This window comes from Carcharhinus amblyrhynchos, chromosome 26 (genome assembly GCF_965287045.1).
Source record: "Carcharhinus amblyrhynchos chromosome 26, sCarAmb.v2.hapA, whole genome shotgun sequence".
Taxonomy (NCBI): Eukaryota; Metazoa; Chordata; class Chondrichthyes; order Carcharhiniformes; family Carcharhinidae; genus Carcharhinus; species Carcharhinus amblyrhynchos.
This window is the reverse complement of record NC_137349.1, coordinates 2379387-2407283: the sequence shown is the minus strand read 5'-3', so window position 1 is coordinate 2407283 and position 27897 is coordinate 2379387. Positions and strand designations below refer to the sequence as shown.

The window sequence follows — 27897 nt, the reverse complement described above, 5'->3', positions numbered from 1 at the left end:
TGAGGTGGACAAAAGCAAAACACACACTGCTTTTGTACCACTGGTGCCACTCAGTGCCAGCGTGTAACCCTGGTACCGCAACTGAAAAACACACTCAACGGGAGTGGGAAAAGTTTTTTTTTCCTGGACCTTTCCCGCCTGGGTCAACCTCAATGAGTTTACTTGATGAATTGTATGAACAAGAAGCAAGAGTAGGCTATGATGGTTAGTACTGTTGCCTCACAGCACCTGGGATCCAGGTTCAATTCCAGCCTTGGATCACTGTCTGTGTGGAGTCTGCATGTTCTTCCCGTGTCTGTGTGGGTTTCCTCTGGGTGCTCCGCTTTCCTCCCACAGTCCAAAGATGTGCCGATTAGGTTGATTGGCCATGCTAAATTGACTCTTAGTATCGGGAGGATTAGTAGGGTAAATATATGGGGTTAGGGCCTGGGTGCGATTGTTGTCAGTGCAGGCTTGATGGACCAAATGGTCTCCCTCTACACTGCAGGGATTCTGTGAAGAGGTTTCTGGTGTCAGGGAGATTAACAGGGTAAATGCTTAGTAATATTTCTTCTCCAGTCCATTAGCTAACTCTGGTTACTGATCCTCTGGCCAGTTTCAACTTAGTAACTTTATCAAAAAAAAACCCATCATAATTTCAAACGTGTTGATGAAATCGTCCCCCAGAAGGCTCTGCTCTCCAAAACAACATTTAATGCCTTGGGGATAGGGCCCAGGTGGGATTGTTGTCAGTGCAGGCTCGATGGCCCGAATGGCCTCCTTCTGCACTGTAGGTGTTCTATGATTCAGCCCCTGGAGCCTGCCCCGCCATTTAGTAAAATCATGGCTAATTTGATCATAACTTCAAATCTGGATCCCACCTTCCCTCCAATAACCTATTGCCCGCTTTGCTTACCAAGTATTTCTGCACCTTTGGTGTTGTAGTTGTGGCTGTGTGCCTGGAGTTGGGTGGGGGCAGGTGCCCCACCATGCCATGAAAGTGGACATCAGTTTATACTGTTTACTCTCCCATAGTCCATATTCAATTGAAGGCGCCACTGATCTGACTGCAGCGGCGACATGAACAGTGAGCTATGCCACTCTATGCCAGTGTAAACCTACGATGCCAACTGTGTGTTTCTGAACTCAAGCTGGCCTGAGTTGGCTCTTGCTTTCTGATGCAGGAGCAAGGAAACTTTTCATAGGTTTTGAATGACTCTTTCTGCGCACGATGAACCAGAATATTCTTCAATAACTATTAGGATTACTGTGAATAGGGCTTTGTGGTTTAAAACAATCTCTGGATTGCGATGCAATTAAAAACTAAACTTCACTTATCCAGTCATCATAACCCAATGATCCTGATGATGAGAAATAGTAACTGTTTCTTTTAGAATAAATGCATTTAAATACATTTCTTGTATTTCAGTTATAAGTAGTGATAGATCAGTGAAGCAGGGGTAAGCCATTCGGCCCATCGAATTGCTCTGCCATTTATCAAGCACTTTTGTAGTGGACAGCAGAGCAGGCTGGAAGGACCAAATGGCCTACCCCTGCTTCTAGTTTCAATGTTTAAGTGGATGGAATTGCAGAATGTGGTGTCCCAACACACATGTTTCCATTTTTTTCAAAAAATGAATAAATGAAAATGAAATTTGCTTTATTCACTCCAGTAAAGCAGTGGCCCTGCAGAGCACTGACAGATTGGCTGAGGGATGGTCTGACCCTGTATTTGACAGCTTTATGGATCACCTTAAGTGACAGCACAGCCACGCGAGAAGTTACAGACTCCAAATTTCCTACATCTGCCTCTGTGGGGATCCTAACCAAAAAGCTCAAAGTCTTAGACAGAGGCAGGTAGCCATGTGGTAGCAAGTGAAATCCTAGCCCTGGTCTCTAACCTGGCACTGATTTTTGAGGGTTAAATAATGTCAAATAGTAGGGAAATAGGCTATTACCCTTCTGAATGTGTCCAGTTCCAGCCACTCTTAATATGGCAAATCACAGTTCCTAATCTTTGAAACCAACTAATTTATTTTAAACTGTAAGTCGTATGTTTAGCAAACCTTAGGAGCATGGTGACACAGTGATTGGCACTGCTGCCTTGCAGCACCGAGGACCCAGGTTTGGTTCCTGACTTGGGTCACTGTCTGTGTGGAGTCTGCATGCTGTACCCTGTGTCTGCGTGGGTTTCCTCCTGGGTGCTCCAGTCCCCTCCCACAGTCCAAAAGACGAGCTAGTTAGGTTCATTGGCTATGCTAAGTTCTCCCTCAGTGTACCCGAACAGGCGTTGGGGTGTAGTGACTAGGGAGTTTTCACAGTAACTTCATTGCAGTGTTAATGTAAGCCTACTTGTGACAATAATAGATAAACTTCAAACCTTTCACCTGAGTGATTGTTTATAATCCTTGCTTTCCTTTGCTCCACTATTGGCGACTGTCTTCAGTTGTTGGAGTCCTAAGCTCTGCAATTACCTCTATCTTTAAGCTTCCCTCACATTCACTCTCATTTGCGCTCTCTCTCTCTCTCTCTCTCTCCTTCTCTCTCTCTCCCCTTCTCTCTCTCTCCTTCTCTGTCTCTCTCTCGCTCATTCTCTCTCTCTCTCTCTCTGTCTCTCTCTCTCTCTCTCTCTCCTCATTTCAGATGCCCTTATACCCATAAAACTTTGACCAAGCATTTGATCACCCTCGCTAATGTGTTTTTCTTTGGCTTGGTGTCAATTTTTATTTGATTTTCAGTGCTGTGAAGGCTTTATGGAAGGACTTTGTATAAATGCTAATTATTGTTGTAGTAAAGAATATGCTAGCAGATCTCCCTTGGCGTTGCTCGTGGCGCGTGAGAGGATTTCCTGTTTTGTAACTATTGGTGAGTTGTGTCTGTAATGAGCATTGCATTGTTCGATCTGCTGATCTTTGATGACTTGAATTAAATTCTGTCAGACTGGAATTATGAAGAGTTTCTAGCTCCGAACAAGGCCAATCGATCCAGCTGCTACCTGCAATGTTTGTGCTGCTCATGAGCTTTCTCCCATCAAACCTCAAGTCAGCCAAATAGCTTAACCTTCCATTCCTTTCTGTCTCAACCAGCAGCCCCTGAAATACATGTCTGTGCTAGGGATCCTGTAGCAGGAAATGCAGGATTTAGTAAATTACTAGGAAATCTGCCATTGTTTAGTGAGTCAGAGGATTGTCTAAAAGAGTTACATCTGCTGTGATGGTAAATGTGACAATAACTAAGTGACGATGGTGTGAAAAGCCAGCTGTTTAATACATTACAGATTGTGATTCCACCCCGTGTGTGAGTGATCCACAAATTTAGGTGTTCAAAAAACCTTTTTGTTTTTGCCCCATCCCCATGTGTCCTTGTTTAGTGAGTGCTGGCGTCTCTGGAGAAAGGGAGAGTGCACACACGTGCACACATACACGTGCACCCTACATGCACATGTGATAGACACACAAACCCTACACACCCCACAACACACTCTCTCTCTCTGTTGGCTGTCTTACCCAGTTCTGTCCTTCTCCCCGTGGTAACTCACTGCAGGGTAGTAACCTTGGGCTGGGACAAGTTGAGCTGAATGCCCAAATACCCTCTCAAACATTTGTTGCTATTGAACATGGCTGTACAAGCTCTCTAGTGCATTCAGTGAGCAGTGAGTCATACACACACTGAGAGTTACCCCTGTCTATGCTAATTTCAGCCAGTCTGCCACTCAGGCTGCTACAGTTGACCCTGTGCTTCCTGTGCTGGTGAATGGGAAAATTGGCACAAGCTCCTGGCCCTGATTGGCTACCAATCAGTCCTGCCAGAAGAGTGGGCATGCCTGCCTTTAGGGGAGGGGGGGCTATGAGACCAGCATGAAGACAGACACATGAGTGTATTCTTGGGATAGCCAGTCCCACTGTGCCCCCTAGGAGAGGTGAAGCAGGCAAACTTGATATGACGTATGATTCGGTGCCAGCGCAAACTGAGTTACACATTCCTTCTAACCCCAGCTCAATCCTGCCCAAGGCAGGGAATGTTTGCAATAAGCTTCCAGTGTGTGTGTATGAGAAAGGGAATTGAGAACGCACAGTGCAAGAGGACATCAGAAGTTTCATGTTCAGTTAGAACGGAAGTAAGCGGTGCCATGCATTCTGAAAGCAGTGTGTGTGTTGACAGATTATTTACGAGCTAGCCCAATGGTCTAGAGGCAGGCGGGCGGGTGTGTGTGTCTGAGAGAGAATTCACCATGCTGCCAATAGACCCTAATTAGCTTTATTTTCTATGTATAATAAACTTGCCTTTAGAAAGATAGGATTAAAATGCACTGACCTGGCTGAGTAATAAAAAGCCGAGTATGAGTGTCAGAATTAAAGATGGTGAACGTTTGCCCCAGCAGATGTTTTCTGCTTTAACCTCAAGCAGCAGGAAGTGACATATGCCCCGTGTTAACAGCTTTGCTCTTTAGGAAGTGTTGCCAGCGAATGCTCAGCAATCCAGACTATTGAGGGAATGCCAACGATTGCAGTTAAGGAGGGCTCATTAGTTCCCAGCTAGTTTTGGGGGAAGACAGGGGGATGGGCGGCGGGAGACATTTTTACACAACAGTAGAAACACTAAGGTTAAATTTATTTATTAGTGTCACAACTAGGCTTACAGAGTGGCACAGTGGTCAGCACTGCTCCCTCACAGCAGCCAGGGATCCGGGTTCAATTCCAGCCTCGTCTTTGTGGAGTTTGCACATTCTCACCGTATCTGTGTGGGTTTCCTCCGGTTGCTCCAGTTTCCTCCCACAGCCCAAAGATGTGCAGGTTAGGTTGGCTGGCTGTGCTAAATTGTGTCGGGGGACTAGCTAGGGTAAATGCATGGGGTTATGGGGATAGAGCCTAGGTGAGATTGTGGTTGGTGCAGACTAGATGGGCTGAACAGCTTCCTTCTGCACTGTAGGGATTCTATGATTAACACTGCAGTGAAGTTACTATGAAAATCCCCTAGTCGCCACATTCCGGTGCCTGTGGGGGTCAAAGCACCTAACCAGCATGTCCTTCAGACTGTGGGAGGAAACCCATGCAGAGGCAGGGAGAATGTGCAAACTCTGCACAGACAGTGACCCAAGCCCGGAATCGGACCTGGGACCCTGGTGCTGTGAGGCAGCAGTGCTAACCACTGTGCCACCGATAGGTTAAGGGATTGGCCATGGTAAATGTATGGCATTATGAGGAGAGGGTGAGATGTAGGGGGGTAAAAGCAAATTGCCGCAGATGCTGGAATTTGAAACCAAAAGAGAAAACACTGGAAAATCTCAGCAGGTCTGGCAGCATCTGTTAGGAGAGAAAAGAGCTGATGTTTCGAGTCCAGATGACCCTTTGTCAAGGCTGGTTTGCTTTGACAAAGGGCCATCTAGTCTCAACATTAGATCTTTTCTCTCCTAACAGATGCTGCCAGACCTGCTGAGATTTTCCAGTGTTTTCTCTTGAGGTGTGGAGGGGGTGCCTGGATAAGGTGCTCTTTTGGAGAGTTGGTGCAGACCTGATGAGCCAAATGGGCCTCCTTCTGCACTGTAGGGATTCTACTTTATAAGCAGCCAGAGTGTGCTGGGAGACAATTCCACTGTAATGGGCATTGTGTGATCATGCCCACACTCCTGCAACAGTATCTGGACTAGAATCAGAAATGTCACTTCCCCTCACCCACAGTTATTTATTTGGATGTGTTAAGATCATTGGTAAAGTCCTGTAACACTGCCACAAAACTGTGAATCTAACATGGAACCTTCTGTACTGCTCAATTATGCACTGAACTCTCCAACTGAGCAATCTGGGGAATGGTTCTGTTATTTTCTCCTATTACCATTGTCTGGGACTCTTCCTGCTCCACTCCTCCCTCTCTCCCCGTCAGTCATGCTAATCTCGTATCTTGACCCACAGGGATCTTGCTTCTGCCAGTGCTGCTGGTGAACCAGCTATTAGGAGGTGCACCATTGACAACATCTTGGGATGACTCACTCTCTGGTTTATCCTTTCTTCCTTGTGGGAAAGGATCTGGCCCCAGTCTCTCTGTGGTCATAAAACCACTCTGTAGCTCAGAGTAATGCAGAGCTCCAACCTCCAAGCTTGAAATGAGTAGCTTTGCCTGGGAGTGTTATCCTTTAACAACGATTGCCAGTGTTGTGTTTTTTAATATGTTTGTCAACATGTGGAAGGATTGCATAGGTTATTAAGAGATAAACTATTGGTGACTCCACAGTGCTTTAACAAGGACCATAGAAAAATCATAGAATCCCTACAGTGAGAAGGAGGCCATTCAGCCCATTGCATTCGCACCAACTCTCCGTCAGAGCATCCTACCCAGACCCCATCTGCAGGACCTTACTTATTTACCCCATTAACCCACACATCCTGGGGCGCTATGGGACAATTTAGCCTTACCCTTATCACCCATGCCTCTTAAAAATATTAGAAATAAGAATTTGAGGGTGGAGCACTGGTTAACACTGCTGTCTCTCAGCCCCAGGAACCCAGGTTCGATTCCCGGTTTGGGTCACTGTCTGTGCGGAGTTTGCATGTTCTCCCCATGGATTTCCTTCGGGTTCTCCAATTTCCTCCCACAGTCCGAAAGACGTGCTGATTAGGTGCATTGGCCGTGCTAAATTCTCCCTCAGTGAACCCGAACAGGTGCTGGAGTGTGGCGACTAAGGGATTTTCACAATAACTTCACTGCAGTTTTAAGGTAAGCCTAATTGTGACGCTAATAAATAAATTTTAAAAATTCTTGAGGGAAAACAGAACATCCGTTGAATTTATGTTCCAATTCCTGATAGTCAAATGATAAAACAGGAATGGAGTTGCTGACAAATCATAATTGGCCTCACTATTATAAACTTATGTTAATATTGAGAAATCAGATGAAGGACAAAGATTTGATTGCAGGTGATAGGACCAGAAGATATCATCCTGTCTATCAGGCTGGCCCCATCCTGTGGATTATGGAACCTTTCCCACTGATAACAGGCTGTCTGATAATTTGAGGATGATATTTCCTCTGCTGGCTGAGATTTGCCAGGGCCATGTGAAAAGATGGCAGTGTGGAAGGAAGGATCACAGACTGGTCTGTCTCACCCAGAGTGCCACAGGATGCTTGACTGGTGCATAATCAGCCCCCTCGGCTTTTCTCCACTGAGCCCAGGCAACACTTTAGACTTGAACAGGACATTGGCCCCACCATCCACTGAGAGGCACAGAAGTTAAATCAAAGGGGAAAAGATCCTCTCCAAAAGCAATTGTGGGGACTCCGAGAGGCCGCTTTCCTTTCCACAAGATTGCATAGAGTGGGATGAAAGACTGGGGAAATTTATTCTCTGAAATGAGGAGCTGAAGGTTAAATCAAGCCCAGCTTGGAATTTAAAAGCCTGCGGTTTGTAAGTGAAGCTGAGGCTCCTTCCACTTTTCAAACCATGTGGAAGAATGGGTAAGAAAGAAGGAAGGTTTAGAAGATGTCTTTGTAGAATCATGCATCAGAATTCTACCACCTCACCTGTCACGGAATCAGAGAGGGTGAGCTGTGGACAACAGAAATGTCCATTGAACTCCCGTCTCGCTCAAGCGAGGGTGTAAAATCCTGCCCAAAGAATCCCTTCAGTGCAGAAGGAGGCCATTTGGTCCATCAACTCTGCACCCACTCTCCAACAGATCATCTTACCCAAACCCTTTCTCTGTAACCCCACATATTTACCCTGCTAACCCACACATCTTGGAACACTTTAAGGGGCAATTTGGCACTGTGGTCAATTAACCTAACCTTGCTATAGCAAGGGTACAGCCAAGATTTACCAGGCTGATTTCTGGGATGGCAGGTCTGTCATATGAGGTCACATTAAGTTGGTTAGGATTATGTTGAGAGTTTAGAAGACTGAGAGGGGATCTCATAGAAACTTATAAAATTCCAACAGGGTTAGATAGGGTAGATTCAGAAAGAATGTTCCTGATGATGGGGGAGTCCAGAACTAGGGGTCATAGTTTAAGGATAAGGGATAAATCTTATGGGGTTGAGGTGAGGAGAAATTTCTTCACCCAGAGGGTGGTGAATTCATGGAATTCACGACCATAGAAAGTAGTTGGGGCCAAACATTGTATGATTTCAAGAAGGAATTAGGTATAGCTCTTGACTACATGAATCAAGGGATATGGGGGGGGGGAGGTGAGATCAGGATATTGAATTCGATGATCAGTCAGGATCAAAATGAATGGCAGAAAAGGCTTGGAGGTCCGAATGGCCTACGCCTGCTTCTAGTTTCTGTTTTGAAGTAACTTGCGCATCTTTGGACTGTGGGAGGGAACTGGAGCACCCAGAGGAAACCCATGGGGAGAATATGCAAACTCCATGTACAGTGACCCGAGGCCGGAATTGAACCCGGGTCCCTGGTGCCTTGAGGCAGCAGTGATGACCACTGTCACGCCCAAAGTGCTTTATAGCTCAGGACAGGTATAGCGTTATATGTCAGTGTTATAATGTAGGAAACGTGGCAGCTAATTATGGTAAAGAAAATAAATGAGATGTTCGAGTGAGGATGCGGGGATTAAAGGAAGGTGTGGGGTAGATTACTCGGACGTTAGACAGGAACGTTCCGATGATGGTCAGTGATTATAGAGATAATGATAGATTGTAGACAGCTCTCAGGGCGAGGGTTAAGACACAAACTTGGTTTAGACCGCAGTCTTTCAACTCGCACCTAACCCAATTATGTAGCACTGGGTAGGAAGCTTCAGTGAACTGCTTCCAGCTGGAGCTCCATTATTAGGCATCTGGTTTTGTTCATGTGTATTCCTTTAAAGAAAACTTTAGTAAAGTCTAGAATTACTTGGCTAAGTGAGTCCAGCCACAGGGCCTGCTGGCAGTAAATTGCAGCTGATTGCATAGGTTAGTTCGAGCTTTATATTTGCTTATATGTAATAAGTTTTACAAGTTCCAGATTTAACCCTAGCATCTTTTGTGAGTCCACTCCTTTGTCGTACAGATTCGGAATCCCCTAGTTCCCTTCAATAATGCCCGGTTAAAACCTGTATCCATCCCCATTCTCCCTTGCCTGAGGATGAACTTGGACCTTTCACAACCTCCGTGTCCCTGAGAATACCTTCCGATTTCGTACATGCCCCATCTCCATTCCTATCACATCGTCCATCTCTGAACCTGCCCCAGCTCATCGGCTGCTGAAGCCTTCGTCCAGTGCTTTCTTACCTCCGGACTTGAGTATTTTAATGCCAGGCCTCAGTGGTTAGCACTGCTGTCTGTCAGCACAGGCACCTGAGTCTGATTCCCGGCTTGAGTCACTGTCTGTGCAGAGTCCTCCCTGTGTCAGTGTGGGTTTCCTCCAGGTACTCCGGTGTCCTCCCACAGTCCAAAAGATGTGCTGGTTAGGGTGCATTGGCAAATTGCTAAATTCTCCCTCAGTGTACTTGAACAGGCGCTGGTGAATAGGGGATTTTCGTAGCAACTTTGTTGCAGTGTTAATGTAAGCCGACTTGTGACACTAATAAATAAACTTTAAAAACTTTAATTTGTTCCCCTACCACCCCATCCCCCATGCATCCTCCTCCACCCCCACTATTCTTCCCATAAGATGAGCTCATCCAAAACTCTGATTCCTGTATCCTAACCTGCACCAAATCCTATTCACCCATCATCAGTGTGCTCACTGACCTGCTTTGGTTCTCCATCTGGCAATGCCTTTATTTTTAAATCCTTATTCTTGTTTTTATATCTTTCATGGCCTCAGCCCTCCCTATCTCTGATTCTAACTCTACAACACCGCCCTCTCCTTCTCCCATGAAAGGTTTCGATTCCTGGCGTGAGTCACTGTCTGTGCAGAGTCTGCACGTTCTCCCCGTGTCTGTGTGGGTTTCCTCCGGGTGCTCCAATTCCCTCCCACAGTCTGAAAGATGTGCTGGTTAGGTGCATTGGCTGTGCTAAATTCTCCCTCAGTGTACCCAAACAAGCGCCAGAGTGTGGCGACTAGGGGATTTTCATAGTAACTTCATTGCAGCGTTAATGTAAGCATACTTGTAACACTAATAAATAAACTTTAAATTAGCTCAATAAATATGTGGGGTTACAGGGATGGGCCTCAGTGGGAATCTCTGGAGAATTGGTGTAGACTCAATGGGCTGAATGGTCTCCTTTTGCACCATAGGGGTTCTATGTGAGAGTGCGTGAGTATGAACAGTAACTTCATTGTGGTGTTAATATAAGTCTATTTGTGACACTAATCAATAAACTTAAAAAACCATTGTTGAAGATGCTCCTTAAAATTTACCTCCATCTGTCTTAATTCCTCCCTATCCAGCCTGGCGTCAAATCTTGTCTGGTATTGTTACAGTGACGATATGTCTGTAAAGTGCCTTCGGGATGTGATTGTAGGTGCTTGTTTCAAGCAAGAAAGCTCAACACAGAGTTATCAGATTAAAATTCTGATACCTTTTAATGAAAACTATTGTGTGTTTACCCAAATAACAGCAGTGACTGCACTTTTTTAAACAGTTGTAATTAATTGGGTGCTTTAAAAAATCCCTACGACATCATGAGCTGTTACATAAATGCAAAACCTAAACCAAGCAATAAAAATGGCCAGAGTTAAATGAGATAATGCTGCGTTCAAATGTGATAATCACAGTGAGACAGATAGGTGTTCAAGGTTCATCCCTACTTCAACCAATATAGTGTGAGAAGGTGCTGAATCAACACTGGGGTATCTCCATGCACAGTGGCTAGCGTGGATTAGTGAGGTAAATGCATGAGGTTCCAGGGATAGGGTGGGAAGTGGACTTGGGTAAGATGTTCTGTCAGCGTTGGTGCAGATCTCTGTACTGTAGGGACTCTACGAAAGATAAAGGATTTGATTTATCATTCACGTGGATTGGGCTGCGGTGAAAAGTATTGTTTCTTGCGCACTATAAAGACAAAACATATAAAGATCATTCATAGAGTATATAGGGGAGAAGGAAAGGAGAGGGTGCAGAATGTAGTGTTACAGTCATAACTAGGGTGTAGAGAAAGATCAACTTAACATGTGGTAGGGCCGTTCCAAAGTCTAATGGTAGCAAGGAAGAAGCTATTCTTGAGTTGGTTGGCACATCACCTCAGCCTTTTGTATCTTTTTCCTGATGGCAGAAGGTGGAAGAGGGTACGTCTGAGGTATGTGGGATGGCTGCTTTTCTGAGGCAGCAGGAAGTGTAAACATTGCCAATGGATGGGAGGTAGGCTTGCGAGATGGAATCGGTTGCATTCACAACCCTTTGTCATTTCTTGCGGTCTTGGTTAGAGCAGGAGTCATACCAAGCTGTGATACATCCGGATAGGATGCTTTCAATGGTTTATCAGAAGGTGGTATTGAACTTGGGAAGTCCCTGTAGTTGCAATGACACTAGTGGATAGCACAGTGGTAAGCACTGCTGCCTCAAAGCATCAGAGATCTGGGTTCGATTCATGACTTGGGTCATTGTCTGCGCGAAGTCTGCACGTTCTCCGTGTCTGCATGGGTTTCATCTGGGTGCTGCGGTTTTCTCCCACAGTCCGAAAGACATGCTGGTTAGGGTGCGTTGGCTGTGCTAAATTCTCCCTCAGTGTACCCGAACAGGCACCTTGGTGTGGCAACTTGGGAATTTTCACAATAACTTCATTGCAGTGTTAGTGTAAGTCTACTTGTGACATAATAAATAAACTTACACTTAGCAATAGCCTGGCTGGGGAGGATGGTACATTGTACACCCGTGCTTCTTGCTGTATAGAGGTCATCAAACCATGATGTGGAGATGCCGGCGTTAGACTGGGGTAAGCGCAGTAAGAAGTCTCACGACACCAAGTTAAAGTCGAGCAGGTTTATTTGGTAGCAAAATCCACTAGCTTTCGGAGTGCTGCTTCTTCGTCAGGTAACCCTAAAAGTTCCATGAAATTAACAAAAGAAATCCAATTAAAACAGTATTCAAAATGGGAGCTTTAATCCCTCTGCTAAATTGCTCCTTTAGTGTCCTAAGATGTGTAGGTTAGGGGAATTAGCAGGGTAAATACTGGGGTTATGAGAAACAAGTCTGGGTAGGATTGCCCCTTAATGTCAAGGGGATTGTATAAGGTTATGGGGATAGGGTCTGGGTGGGATTGTTGTCAGTCCAGACTCAATGAGCCGAAAGGCCTCCTGCACTGGAGGGATTCTATTCTGTCAGTTCTTTCATTTATCATCAACCTTCCTCAAACTCGGGTAGCTGATAACTTTGTGACTGCTCCTTCCCTCCCACCCAACTGTCCTGAATATGCAAGAATTCTCGCCTCGAGCTGTAAATTCCTAATGATCACGCGCCTTTCAGAAGGTGGATGGTCAATTGCTGCTTTAGAGCCCAGGGGTAGAGGCCTTAATTTGAGCTGTTTGGATAATAGAGCCAAGGCATTGCTGGCTCGCAGCTATTTTGAGATGTAAAAATGGATAATAAGGTGTGACAGTTAACTAGCCCAAAGCCATGGGTGTCAGCTGTTCTGGAGTGCTGCAGGGTGGGGGGGGAAGGAGGAGGAGTGGAGAGAACCGGAGTTGGAGGGGGGGGGGTAGTGGGAGGGGTGGCGAGGTGAGGAACCGGGGTGAGGGGGTAGTGGGAGAGAACGATTTGTCACACAAAGTATACTGCTTCCTTGAGCGCCGCTCTGGTTCTGCTTCTTTGGTTCTGCGGGTAAACCTCCTCCAGAAATCTGTCAACATCTGAAAAGTTTACTAGAAAGGTTAATATTTTTCGACGTGGTCCCTTTACGTGTCAGACCCCGGATGTCCAATCCAACCTGAATTGTACAGTATCGGCCACTCTTTCTACAGCAGCAAAGTATCTCATGTTAAAGATACTACATAAATATAATGTCCCAAGGTGTTCCACAGGAACAGCATTAATGAACAAGGCTACACCAAGTCACATAACGGGGTACTGGGACAGCTGATCCAAAACTTGGTCAGAGGTGGGTTTCGAGGAGCATCTTAAAGGAGGGAAAAAAATGTCAACTATCCTGCTTTTAAATTCCTCCAGGAACCCGTTCCTGAACCACATTACGGGCAGCATGTTGGCACAGTGCTGCCTCACAATGCCAGGAACCCAGGTTTGATTCCCGGCTTGGGTCACTGTCTGTGCAGAGTCTGCACATTCTCCCCGTGTCTGCGTGGGTTTCCTCCAGGTCTTCCCACAGTCCGAACGAGGTGCTAATTAGATGAATCGGCCATCCTAAATTCTCCCTCGGGTGTAACCAATCTGGTGCTGGAGTGTGGCGACTGGGGGATTTTCACAATAACTTCATTGCAGTATTAATGTAAGCCTACTTGTGACTCTAATAAATAAACTTATAAAAAGTTAACTTAATCATTATCATGGTGGATTTTTTTTACATAGAGTGGTTGAGTAGGCTGGGCCTGTACTCATGGGAGTTTAGAAGAATGAGAGGCGGCTTTAAAAGAATCATAGAGGTTTACAGGCCCTTTGGCTCAATGTGTTCATGCTGCCCTTTCTTTTAAACCCCTAAGCTAATCTCAATTGCCTGGATTTGGTCCGTACCCCTCTATATCCATTTTACCCATGTAACTGTCTAAATGCTTTTTAAAAGACAAAATTGTACCCACCTCAACTATTATCTCTGGTAGCTTGTTCCAGACACTCACCACTCTGTGTGAAACAATTGCCCCTCTGGATTCTTTTGTTTCTCCCCCCTCTCACCTTAAACCTATGCCCTTGAGTTTTAGACTCCCCTACTTTATTGATACATGTAGGATTCTCAGGGGGGGCTTGACGGGTAGATGCTGAACAGCTGTTTTCCCCTGGTGGGGCAGCAAGATGGTATTGATATCCTACTGCGGTGCATTGGATCTGCTTCCTTGTGTAACGTGATAGCCACTATACCATCCCTCTCTCTTGCAACCCCCTCAATGTAGTCAGAGTTGTGACATCAAATTGTGAATGAGTGACAATTTCCTCCAGTTCGACATTAAACAGAGTGTTTTTATTGACCCCAACATCAATTCAGCCCCATTGCTGTGGACTCTTATCCCGTTATCCCAGCTCACTTGCATGGGCAGAATCTTATTCAACAAAACTTTAGCTTCCTGCTCAATCCGGATGAGGTTCATTGCTACGGGTGCTCCCTGTCTCCTTCACTGCTCCACTTTTATTCATATCTATTTTAAGGATTTGATCTGATTAATTATTGTCACATGTATTATTATACAGCGAAAAGTATTGTTCCTTGTGTGCCTTACAGACAAAGCATACTGTTCGTAGAGAAGAAAGGAGAGAGTGCAGAATGTAGTGTCACAGTCATAGCTAGGGTGTTGAGAAAGATCAACTGAACGTGAGGTAAGTCCATCTAGAAGTCTGACGGCAGCAGGGAAGAAGCTGTTCTTGAGTCAGTTGGTGCGTGATCTTGGACTTTTGTATTTTTTTTCCTGAAGGAAGAAGGTGGAAGGGGGAATGTCTGGGTTGCGTGGGATCCTTGATTATGCTGACTGCTTTCTCTGAGGCAGTGGGAAGTTTAGACAGAGTCAATGGGCAAGAGGCTGGTTTGCATGATGGACTGGGTTACGTTCACAAACCTTTAGTTTCTTGCAGTCTTTGTTAGAGCAGGAGCCATACCAGTGATGCTGTGTAACAATAGGGCAATCCATTATCAATGAAGTGTGACAGTTTAGTGTGAGCAGAGACATATTCTGGGTATTAATTCACCAGAAGGAACATTCTTGCTTTGAACTCGCCACATACTGGCTCAAAGAATCAAAAAATAAGAAATCCAGGCTGGTACTTGAGCGCAGCGTTGAAAATGCTGGAAACCTGATTGAGATGTTAAACCAAGGTTCCACCTGCCCTCTCACTTCCTATTTGCCTGTGTACTTATGAACAATATGCTTTGTCTGTATGGCTTTGATTCGATTTGGTTTATTATTGTTAACTGTATGTTAATACAGTGAAAAGTATTGTTTCTTGCGTGCTACGCAGACAAGGCATACTGTTCATAGAGAAGGAAACAGGAGAGTGCAGAATGTGGTGTTACAGTTGTAGCTAGGCTGTAGAGAAAGAGATCAACTTAATTCGAGGTAAATCTATTCAAAAGTCTGGCAGCAGGGAAGAAGCTGCTCTTGAGTCAGGTGTGACTTCAGATTTTTGTATCTTTTTCCCGACGGAAGAAGGCGGAAGGGAGAATGTCCCGGGTGTGTGGGGTCATTGATTATGCCGGCTGCTTTGATGAGGCGAGTGAGAAACAATACAATTGACTGTATACCAATACATGTGACAATAATAAATCAAATCAGAAGATCCTCCAATTACTGTGAGTGGTGCCACAGGGGATGTGCTAGTCTGAGGGGTGGGGGAGGTGGTGGGGGGTGGGGAATGTCTCTGTTGATTCAGTGCATTGTGTTGAACAATGATGTTATGAAAAGGCTGTGATTTTTTTTCCTGTCCCGTGCTTTGTTTAGTATTTCACGTAAGGGTATTAAGCTGTTCTCTGTTTTATTGCAGTCTGAAGCTGGAATGTGAGAAACTGGCCAGTGAAAAGACAGAAATGCAACGGCATTACGTCATGGTATGTACTCAAGTATGTATGCCAATGATATCTACTATGGTTTCTCAAGTACAGTGTGAAAATGCCTGTTTTAATGTAACCGCTCCCCCGTGTAGCAGCTTTCGTGAGGGAATCCCACTGCCGTCTGTGGCCCTGGTTATAGTTACAGCCCCCTGGAGAATACACTCAGCTCGGGTCATCCAGGGTTTATATGAGTGGCTGCCCTGAGCCACTTCATTCACTGCGAGGTGTTAAGTTACCCAACTGAAGCAGGCACTGGTTTTAACAGTGTGAAGTCTGACAACACCAGGTTTTAGTCCAACTGATTTATTTGATAGTAAACGCACAAGCTTTCGGGTTAGTCCCTTCGTCAGGTGAATGGAGAGTTCTGGCCTCAGACAGAGCATATAAAGCACAGACAGTTTACAGATTCTGTTTACAGTTTATAGATAAACTGTCTGTGCTTTATATGCTCTGTCTGAGGCCAGAACTCTCCATTCACCTGACGAAGGGACTAACCCGAAAGCTTGTGAGTTTACTATCAAATAAATCGGTTGGACTAAAACCTGGTGTTGTCAGACTTTTTACTGTGTTTACCCCAGTCCAACGCCAGCACATCCACATCATTTAACAGTGTGAACAGCTGAAATCTGGAGAAACCCCTTCCCCTCGAGGATTTACCTGAGGTGAACCTAAAGTATTTTTTAAGTTTAAAGTTTATTCATTAGTTTCACAAGTAAGCTGACATTAACACTGCAATGAAGTTACTGTGAAAATACCCAATTGCCACACTCTGGTGCCCGTTCGGGTACACTGAGGGAGAATTTAGCACGGCCAATGCATCCTAACCAGCACTTCTTTCAGTCTGTGAGAGGAAACTGGAGAACCTGGAGGAAACCCACGCAGACATGGGGAGAATGTGCAAACTCCACACAAAGTGATCCAAGCTGGGAATTGAACTCGGCTCCCTGACGCAGAGAGGCAGCAGTGCTAACCTCTGTGCCAACGGTTGTGCCCCCAAAATGTGTATTCCTTCAAACTGATTCTTGCTTTCTAACATTTTAGTTTGGTGGATATGTTGGTAAATTGAGTAGTTTCATTAGCAGATAAACCACACCGATGAGCTGACAATATATATTTCCCCTGGTTTTAACAGTGTGAACAGCTGAAATCTGGAGAAACAAGTTTGGTACAGAGGAGATTTACAAGGATGTTGCCTGGATTGGGAGGCATGGCTTATGAAGTAAGGTTGAGGGAGCTGGGTCTCTTCTCCCTGGAGAGACGAAGGTTGAGAGGCGACCTGATAGAGGTTTATAAAATGTTGAGAGGAATAGATAGGGTGGATTCTCAGAGGCTATTTCCCCGGGTTGAAATGGTCGCTACGAGAGGACACAGATTTAAGGTGTGGGGAGGCAAGTACAGAAGTGATGTTAGGGGTAAGTTTTTCACTCAGAGGGTGGTGAGTGAATGGAATCGGCTGCCGTCAGTGGTGGTGGAGGCGAACTCGCTGGGGTCTTTTAAAAGACTTCTGGATGAGTATATGGGGTTTTATGGGATTGGGGGTTATAGATAGGTCTGTAGGTTGGTAGGTGTTGATGTGATCGGCGCAACTCGTGGGCCGAAGGGCCTGTTTGTGCTGTAGTGTTCATGTTCTAAATCAGGATGATCCCAAATTCCATACCTGACCTGTCCTGATTAACTAATCTCAGTCGGGGGTTGAGGATGTGGAATTCACTGGCACGTAGGAGGAATCCAAGCAAATATCATCAATGCTTTTAAAGGGATGTTAAATCCATCACATCAGGGACAGGGAATCATAGAATTCCTACAGTGCAGAAGGAGGCCATTTGGCCCATCGAATCTGTACTGACCACAATACCACCCATGTCCTATTCGCATAATCCCATTTTATTTAGGGACGTGTTAATCATAGAATTCCTACAGTGCAGAAAGAAGCCATTCGGCCCATCAAGTCTGCACCAACAACAATCCCACCCAGGCCTCCTCCCTGTCCCCCCAATATATACATTTCCCCTGCTAATCCCCCTAACACTAATGGACAATTTATCATGGCCAATCCACCTAACTCGCACATCTTTGAAGTTGGATAGGGTTAGATGAGGTGAGTGGGAGAAGGCCTGTGTGGTTCATGCACACTAGGCGGGGGTGTGTGTGTGTGTTTTGGCATGCGAGTATCTGTGTGTGTGTGTGTGTTGTGCACATTTGCTGACTGCAGACCAGATTGAGCTCAGCTGTTGAGGGGCCTGCACAGCCAACACTCCACTGCCAAGTATCACACATTGGATGACGGCCTGGCACCTCTTGATCTAGGCCCCAACAATGGGTCAATGCCTTGATGGGAGGAGGAGGGAATATTGGCAGGAAGGAAGAGATACATCTGCCTCTGAGTCAATGCAAATCCATTTTTCTTTGGGCACATTTGCAACTCTGACAGAAACGGAGCGTTAGTTTAAATTGTCTAATCTTTTCCTGTTTGGGATCCAAGCTATGTCACTGGGTGCCAATACAGCCACTTTATTTAAAGCAAAAAGCCAAAAATAACATAGTCGGCTAAATGACACCAGCAGTAGTGTAATCCCAACTGAATAAAAAAGTTAGCTGTGGCTTTTGTTCAATGTGACGCACATTGAGATATCCAATGAGTCTTTACTCAGCCTGTTTCTTTCTGTAGCAGTGATAATGGGGGGGGGGGTGGAATTGTTTGGAGCTGCACCTGAAGAAAGCACACACGTGGCAGGCTGTGCACCCTCACAGCCAGCAGTCAGGCAGACAGCAGTGAGGGTTTTCTATTTTAGTTAGTTTATTAGTCACAAGTAGGCTTACATTAACGCTGAAATAAAGTGACCGTGAAAATCCCCGAGTTGCCACACTCTGGCATCTATTTGTGTAAATGGGAGGAGAATTTAGCATGGCCAATTTATTTATTTATTCGTGGGACAGTGTTGTCGCTGGCTGGCCAGCATTTATTGCCCATCCCTAGTTGCCCAAGGGCAGTTGAAAGTCAAACACATTGCTGTGGCTCTGGAGTCGCACGTAGGCCAAACCACCTAACCAGCATGTCTTTCAGAGCGTGGGAGGAAACGCATACAGATACAGGGAGAACGTGCAAACTCAGCACAGACAGTGACCCAAGCTGAGAACCAAATCTGGGTCCCAGACGCTGAGAGGCAACGGTGCTAACCACTGTGCCACTGCATTGCCCGTGGGTGGGTTGTTGAGTACCAGTAGCTGTGAGAGGGTGGGTGGGTGGCCTTTGTTTCCAGAGGGCCCCTCCATGGACCAATAAATATCTGAATAAGAAAGCTATCTCTGAGACTGCAGGGAAGCTGCCAAGGTCTACATAACAGAAATCCCAAGCAGTTAAATGTCAGCAGAGGCCGGGAGAAGCCTCTAAGGAGCTCTGGGCTTTTGGAAAGAGGACCATTTCTCACATTTGTGATGGAGGGATAGCATGGTGACAGGAAGATGACTGGCAGACCACCCCCTGTGCCATTGTGCCAGCCCTCCCACCTCCCAGCCTGGTCAAAGCGGCAGCAGGGCTTTTGGGGGGAATTAGGCTTGCAGTGGGATTTTCTCTGTCTCTCCTCTGCCAATCCCATCTGTCCTGTTACATTGTCTGAAACAATAGTAGATGGTGGGGAATTCTTCCCAACCAGCTCTCCTCTAGTGGGGTGACATTTGGACAATTTCCATCCTGTCCTAGCAGGCTAATGGCACAGAATGGAGTTTGTGGCCACAGGATCAGCACAGTGGTTAGCACAGTCGCCTCTGTGCCAGGGACCGGGGTTCAATTCCGACCTCGGGTCACTGACTGTGTGGAGTTTGCATGTTCTCCCCATATCTGCGTGGGTTTCCTCCGCGTGCTTTGATTTCCTCCCGCATTCTGCATTGACCCGAACAGGCACAGTACTGTGGTGACGAGGGGAATTTTATGTAACTTTTGTTGCAGCGTAAGCCACATTGTGACTAATAAGTAAACTTTACTTTTAAAAACCTACCTGTCCTTCCTGCTTTCTTACATTGTTCTCCTCATAGTTTGTCAAACCCTCTCACTTTCTACCATTGCCAGTTTCAATATTGGTTCCTCAATTCTTAAGTCTAGATTATTTTTAAGCGCTAAAATAATTTTACGTGAGCCCAACACTGATTGGTGGGGAATACCACTTGCTATACTTTGTTTATCTACAGGTGTCACAAAGGCTTACATTAACACTGCAATGAAGTTACTGTGAAAATTTCCTGGCCACCACACCCCGGCACGTGTTTGGGTACACTGAGGGAGAATTTTAACCAATGACCTTAACCAACACGTCTTTCAGACTGTGGAAGGTGACCGGAATATCCAGAGAACCCATGCAGACACGGAGAGAATGTGCAGATTCTGCACAAAGTCACCCGAGCCTGGAATTGAATCCAGGTCCTTGGTGCCATGAGGCAGCAATGCTAACCACTGTGCTGCCTTACCCATCACTTGGTCTATCTTTCCAGTTTGAGAGAAGTGTTAATGTAATCACACAGCACAATCTTTGCCACAACTCTGTTACGTGAGACCTTATTGAATGCTTTTACATTGGGGCCATAGTTTTTGGAGAGGGGCCAGGAGATTCAGAGGGGATTTGAGAAAAAGTTCTTTCACTCAGAGGGTGGTTAGAATCTGGAATGCACTGCCTGGGAAGCTAGTGGAGGCTGGAAATCTTACAACCTTTAAAAAATCATTTGGGTGAGTACTTGAATCATCACAATACTCAAGGATATGGGACAAGTGCAGGAAAATGGGATTAGCGTGCCTTCAGTGGTAGATATTGTTGGTGCAGAATCGATGGACCGAAAGAACTTTTCTGCACTTCACAATTTGGATGAGAATGAACAAGGCATGATAAGTTTGCAGAAGACACTAAATAGGCATTATTGTAGACAATGAAGAAGATTATCAAAAATTGCAGCAGGATCTTGATCAGCTGGAGAAGTAGGCGGAGAAATGGCAAATGGAGTTCAATACAATTAAGTCTGAAGTGTTGCCATTTGGCAAATCAAAGCGAGGTAGGATTATCATAGTGAATGGTAGGACCTCAGGCAGTATCGTGGGAAAGAGAGACCTTGGAGTTCAGGTGAACAGTTCTCTAAAGATCTAGTCATTGATAGGACAGTGAAGAAGGCTTTTGGCATGCTGGCCTTCATCAGTCAGGGCCTTGAGTATAAGTTGGAAAGTTATGTTGCAGTTATACAGAACATTGTTGAGGCCACACCTGGTGGTGTGGTCACCTTGCTGTAGGAAATGTATTATTAAACTGGAGAGAGTGCAGAAAAAATTTACAAGGATGTTGCCAGGAGTCAAGGGACTGAGTTATAGGGAGAGATTGGACAGGCTAGGACTATTTTCTTTGGAGCATAGAAACTAAGGGGTGATCTTATAGAGGTGTATAAAATCAAAAGAGGTATGGATAGGGTAAATGCACTCAGTCTTTTTCCCAGGGTTGGGGAATCGAGAATCAGAGGGCATAGGTTTAAGTTAAGAGGAGAATGAATTAATAGGAACCTAAGGAGGAACATTGTTTTACACAGAGGGTGTTACACCACAGTCTGAAAGATGTGCTGGTTAGGTGCATTGGCCATGCTAAATTCTCCCTCTGTGTACCTGAACAGGTGCCAGAGTGTGGCGAAAGGGGATTTTCACAATAACTTCATTGCACTGTTCATAGAGTCATAGAGGTTCACAGCATGGAAACAGACCCTTTGGCACAACTTGTCCATGCTGCTTTTTTTTTAGAACCCTAAGCTTGCCTCAATTGCTCTGATTTGCCCCATATCCCTCTGTAACTGTTCAAACACTTTCTAAAAGACAAAATTGTACCCACCTCTACTACTGCCTCTGGCAGCTTGTTCCAGACACTCACCACCCCCTGTGTGAAAGAATTGCCCCTCTGGACACTTTTGTATCTCTCCCCTCTCACCTTAAACCTATGCCCTCTAGTTTTAGACTCCCCTACCTTTGGGAAAAGTATTGACTATCTTGCTGATCTATGCCCCTCCATTATTTATAATTTTTAGATAATATAGGCATGTGTGTGTGTGTGTACACACACAAATGTATTTGCAACACTAATAATTAAACTTATTTGTGTTGCAGAGTAGACTTGAGGAGCTGAATGGCTTACTCCTGCTCCTATGATTATATCACCAACTGTTAGTAACACCCTTGGGATTTGTTACAAATTGCTGTTGATCATGGCATTGCTAAAAGCTTGCATTCATAAGAGGGACCACCTTCCCATTTATTCAGTGGCTTTCAGAACAAGTGGGATCTCCCAAAACACTTCGGGGCAATGAAATATTTTTGGAGTGTAGTCCGTGTTGTAATATCAGAAGTAAAATGTAGGTATATGGATTCAGATACGTTAGTTAGTCGTCGAACGTCAGTGGGGACTTCAGAGTTAACGGGATAACTTACCCATGAAGTCTTGTCTGGGGAAATTTAAACTCTGGTGATGTGGTCAATTCTTCCATCGTTTGCCTGTCAGCATCTTGTGGTTGGAGCATTGTGAAGTTTGTTCTGCAGAGGCAGTGTCGCATCGTCTCCCCTACCTCAGCTCAAACCCTCACCCACCGCAGCCCTCCCAGTTTCACGTCAGTTTGGGTGGAGATCCCCAAAGGAAATAATATGCCCTCAGTAATGACACAGGCTAATGATTATTAATGTGAAAAATATGCCATGGCATAATGCGGAGCCCAAATAAGAGGGGACAGAATGTTCTTGCCACAGGAGAAAGAAAATGAGAGGCTGACCTCATGACTGTGGTTGAGTTCCTCATTTGACTAATTGGCTGCTTGAGAAGAAAACCGACTCAACAGCAATGTCCTGACTTGCTGCTTTATTCATCGTGTCAAGAGAACCAGAAGGAGATGGTTTTCGTGTTTGCACGTGAGCTGCTTTCAGGTGCCTCCGAGCCTACACAACAATCCCACCCAGGCGCAATCCTCTTAACCTCACTTATTTACCCTGCTAATCTCCCTGACATTAATGGTCAGTTTAGCATGGCCATTCAACCTAGCCTGAATATCCTTGGACTGATATTGGCAGCAGCTGCAGAAAGGGGTGGCAGGGTGCAAGTAAGGCAACAGAAAAGTATCAAAGATAGAATCATAGAATAGAATCCCTACAGTGCAGAAGGAGACCATTCGGCCCATCAAGCCTACACCAACAACAATCCCAGCCAGGCCCTATCCCTGTAATTCCCCCTCATGTTTGCCCTGCTACTTACCCTGACATTAAGGGGGAATTTAGCATGGCCAATGAACCTAACCCACATATCTTTGGACTGTGGGAGAAAACCGGAGCACCCAGAGGAAATGTATGCAGATGTAGGGAGAATGTACAAACTCCATGCCATTACCCTAGGCTGGAATGGAACCCAGATATCTGGCGCTGTGTGGCAGCAGTGCTAACCGCTGTGCCACCCTAAGAAGATATGTTATTGCCATGAGCTCGAAGGAGGCTGGCATAGAGCATAAACGCCAGCACAGTAATATTTTGCTGAATGGCCTGCAAAAATGACTGCAGACTTCAAGCTGTTGTTTTATGTTGTTACATCAGAGCTTTCAACATAGGCAGGTTTCTGTTTCATAATCCATCAGGCTGTTTGCATAGCCTGCACAGGCCCAATTATGTAACAGCGGGGACCAAGAGGGCAATGCACTTTGCAACAAAGAATTTTATCAAACTGCTTTTGATGCTTCTCTGTAACATAAATATTGTTGCTGGAATATTACATCATCTATGGAGATAGCCAGACTGACAGTTTAAGGGAGTGGAGTTAAAGTAAGTACAGATAATCTGAGCTTTAAGAGGCTTCAGCCATCTCATCACTGACTGTGCTTCTTAATTCACCTTCACAGTCACCAAGCTGGTTTCCAATGATGCGATCAGACTTTAGCATAAATAAAAGATAGCTCCCGTTACAGTTTTTATTTATTATTGTTGCAAGTAGGCTTACATTAACACAGCAATGTACTTACTGTGAAAATCCCGTAATCGCCACACTAGTTGCCTGTTTGGGTGCACTGAGGGAGAATTTAGTAAGGCCAATGCACCCTAACCAGCACATTTTTCAGACTGTGGGAGGAAACTGGAGCACCTGGAGGAAACCTGTGCTGACACGGGGAGAACGTGCAAACTCGCACAGACAGTGACCCAAGCCAGGAATTGAACCTGGGTCCCTGGCGTTGCGAGGCAGATGTGCTAATCACTGTGTCACCATGCTGTCTCAGGTTAGGTTTTAAGGTTCAGTAAATGAGTTTGAAGTTCTATCCATTCAAACCAGAAGGTCCTGGGCTCTGAACCTTAGTCTGTGTTGAGTTAGCTGATTTCAGTTAGGATGCTAAATGTATATAACCCTACTGTGCAGAAGGAAACTATTCAGCCCATCAAGTCTGCACTGACCACAATCCCATCCAGACCCCATCCCCATAACCCCATGCATTTACCCTAGCTAGTTCCCCTGACGTTAAGGGACAGTTTAGCATGGCCAATCCACTTAACCCGCACATCTTTGGACTGGGAGGAAACCCACGCAGCCACGGGGAGAATGTGCAGACTCCACACAATCACCCAAGCCAGGAATCGAACCAGGGTCCCAGGTGCTGTGAGGTAGTGTTGCTAACCACTGTGCCACTTATGGGCAAGGGAGAATTACAAATCACCGGATTCATATCTCTTTTCCTAATCACTCTCCAGTGCCTTCTCCGTGAACAGTTGTCTTTAATGCTCATTCGTCATTCTGATTCCTTAGACCCTAGAATGCTTCAGGCCCTTTTTAACAATCCCCTCCTCTCTGGCCTAACCCAACCTGACATCTTCAAGCTACACCCTCCTGCGTTCTTCAGTCTGCTGATTTTTAACCACCCTCCCCCTCTTTCTCCCGGTTCTGCCAGTAACAATGGACGTCCTGGAGCTTGTTCTCTCTCCTTTTTTAAAACCCTGAATGCCCTTCTCAATCCCCTCTCCTAAATCCTCGATGACGGCCTGGCACTTTGTTTGTCCTTGCCTAAGCCTCTGAGCATGTGTATTCCATGTTGAAAGCTCTGGATCGATGCAAGTTGCTGTTGATGTTATTACCGTCGCCCTCTCTGTCCTGAGGCTAATTGCTGAGGACAGTTTCTGCAGATTGTAAAAACCATGCTTCCTGCCTCTGGGGAAGAGGCCAAGTTATGGAGATCAGGGGGAAAAAATCACCAGGAAATGACTGGCTTTTATACTTTCCCTTTGAAGTGCAACAAACTTAAATAAGGCCATTCATAAAAAAATACCCCTACAGTTGCAATTGACAAAGTCCCTTCCATTGTTAATGATATACCGGATATCTAAATCCATTTCATGTTTGTAGCTGTTGGGTTTCCTGTTCTAAGTTATCACAATTAGACAAGTGATGAGACTGAAAAGTTGCCATTCATCTTATATACCATATTATCTCATGTGGTGTGGCCTATGTGTGACTCCAGACCCACAGCAATGTGATTGATTCTCAGCAGCCCTCTACGGGCATCTAGAGATGTGCAATAAATGTTATAAGAAGTCTCACAACACGAGGTTAAAGTCCAACAGGTTTATTTGGTAGCAAACGCCACTAGCTTCTAGAGCCCTGCTCCTTCGTCAGGTAAGTGGGAGTTCCCACAGTTCTTGCAGAACTTCCACTCACCTGACAAACGAGCAGCACTCTGAAAGCTAGTGGCGTTTGCTACCAAATAAACCTGTTGGACTTTAACCTCATGTTGTGAGACTTCTTACTGTGTTTACCCCAGTCCATCGCCGGCATCTCCACACAATAAATGCTAGCCAGCCAGCGACACCCATGTACAATGAATTAATACAAAAAAGCCTTTGTGTGTCCACTCCCAGTGTACGTTCCTTGGCTACTGAGTAACACCGTGAGAGTCATAGGGCCCGATTTTACCATTTTCCTTCCAGGTGCTGATTCTGGGTGTAATGCAGATTCGACTTGGAGATCTGCTTTCAGGCACCCCCCCCCCCCCATACACTCTCCGCCATCTCCCGTCCCATTCGCACTGTGGGCGGGGCTCAGTGCTGCTGGAACGATCGGAGCTCTGAACTGCACATACGCAGTTAGAAAAAGATTGGAAAAAGCATGCCCGTGTCAGATTGGTCCCGAGGCGGAGAAAGTGGCCCGGGAGCAAAAAGTTGGTTGGGGGGGGGGGTCCACTGCCACTCTGAAGGCGATCGGTGGGGGGCGGGAGGTAGGGGTGGTGATCGGACTGGTTAGTGGGGAAGTGGATAACGGGGTCAGTGATGTGGGTAGTGGGGAGGGTAGGAATGGGGGATGTACACACACATCACTGCCCTCCTTATCCACCACCCCCCCCCCACTACCCAGACTGATTGCTCCCCCCCCCGCCCCAATCTGTGTCAGAGAGTCATTGGAAACGATGAAGGCCCTCTTCGAGGCTGGAGCACTCGACTCAGCGGGTCTGTAACGGCGCAGTCCCGGATCAGCAGAAAGGGGGAAATGCTGATAGTTCGGTGGGCAGTTCATTAATTCAATTTAAATACAAGCACGATTTGGGTGCAGAATGGATCCCCGCCATTCGCGGGCCTTGGTAAAGTCACGATCTGCTCGGATGCGGGTGCAGATCGCAGTAAAGGCCTCACACCCCTCGCGCCCAAAAAGGGGTGCAATTTGTTGGTAAAATCGGGCCCAGAGAATCATTACAGCACGGAAACAGGCCCTTTCAGCCCAACTTATCCAAACCACCCCTTTTTTTTTAACCCCTAAGCTAGTCTCAGTTGCCAGCTATACCTGTGAGAGGTGCAGCACAATGTGGAGAATAGATGACCATTTAGAGTGAATCATCCAGGGGCCAGTTGGTCATTTCCGTCGGTAGGCATGACCTGTTGGTGCTGTAAGTTACCGTGCCAACTCATGCATCATTTGGCCCCCATTCTCTTGCCCTTTTCTCCTCATCTCCTGAAGCCTTGGAAAGATCCTATGATTGGAACCAGTTTCCCTCTATAATCTTGTCTAAGTAGCCTCTAAGTACAGGCCTGAACAATGTGAACGGGCTATTTAAATTGCAGACATTACCCCAGCCACACCCAATGGCTACTAATGCACATGAGGAGAGGCAAGATCATTAGTAAGTTGTTAATAATCTGGAATGTGCTTTGCAGGATGGTGGTGGATTATCCTCCCGTTTCCTATAAAAGGAAATAGGATGAAGGCTTGAGGAGGCAAAATTTGTGGGGCCATGGGGAAATGGGCCTAACTGGGTGGCTCTTTCAAACGGCCATCACAGCATGACGGATGGATGGCCTTCTGTGTGTAGGTTTATTTATCAATGTCACAAGTAGGCTTGCATTAACACTGCAATGAAGTTACTGAGCAAATCCCCTAGTCGCTTCACTGAGGGAGCATTTTGCATGTTCAATGCACCTAACCAGCACATCTTTCAGGCTGTGGGAGGAAACTGGAGCACCTGGAGAAAACCCACGCAGACATGGGGAGAATGTGCAGTCTCTGCACAGATAGTGACTCGAGCTGGGAATTGAACCTGGGTCCCTGGCGCTGTGAGGCAGCGGTGCTAACTACTGTGCCAATCTATGATTCTAGGAGCAATGGAGGGAAGTTCTGTTTCTCCACTGCTGAGGGGAAAGTGCAGACTCTCTCTCCCTGCCCTGTTGACCCAGCATGGAATTCGGGGGGGGGGGGGGGGGGGGGGGGAGGGGGGGGTGAGAGCGGGGGGGGGGGGGGGGGGGGGGGGGGTGAGAGCGGGGGGGGGGGGGGGGGGGGGGTGAGAGCGGGGGGGGGGGGGGGGGGGGGTGAGAGCGGGGGGGGGGGGGGGGGGGGGGGGGGGGGGGGGTGAGAGCGGGGGGGGGGGAGGGGGGGAGGGGGGGTGAGAGCGGGGGGGGGGGGGGGGGGGTGAGAGCGGGGGGGGGGGGGGGTGAGAGCGGGGGGGGGGGGGGGGGGGGGGGGAGGGGGGGGTGAGAGCGGGGGTGGGGGGGCGGTGGCTAACTGGGCATAGAATTTTCCTGCTCAACAATTCTGACCAGAAGTGCAAATGGAAGATATCTTCCCCTGTGGGAATATGGAAATAAAAACAGGAGGGATGGAGGGATGTGAGAAACAGTGTGTCTCAGATTGCAGCTGCAGAGAGAGGAAGGGGTGGGGGGAGGAAGGGGGTCGCATTTCACGTGGCTCTCCTGAAATGTCATTAACTCCTTTTTCCACCATGCTACCGGACATGCTGAGGATGCCCTCCTGTATTTGGAGTAATCTTCCTTATTTTACAGGAACTTTTCCCATTTTGTCATGGATGGCACAGTGGTTCTCATTGTTGCCC

The 27897-nt window shown here is 46.3% G+C and overlaps 1 protein-coding gene across 5 annotated transcripts in view; it reads left to right on the top strand.

The window, feature by feature from the left end:
• LOC145358766 (transducin-like enhancer protein 4) overlaps positions 1–27897 on the top strand; it is a 204940-nt gene that overhangs the window by 8381 nt on the left and 168662 nt on the right. For 3 of the 5 annotated variants that reach the window (XM_080213030.1, XM_080213032.1, XM_080213029.1), the window contains exon 3: positions 15486–15561. In XM_080213030.1, the coding sequence (XP_080069156.1) occupies positions 15486–15561 (76 nt within the window). The remainder of the gene's footprint in view (positions 1–15485; positions 15562–27897) is intronic. The other 2 variants (XM_080213033.1, XM_080213031.1) reach the window with 1 other exon arrangement.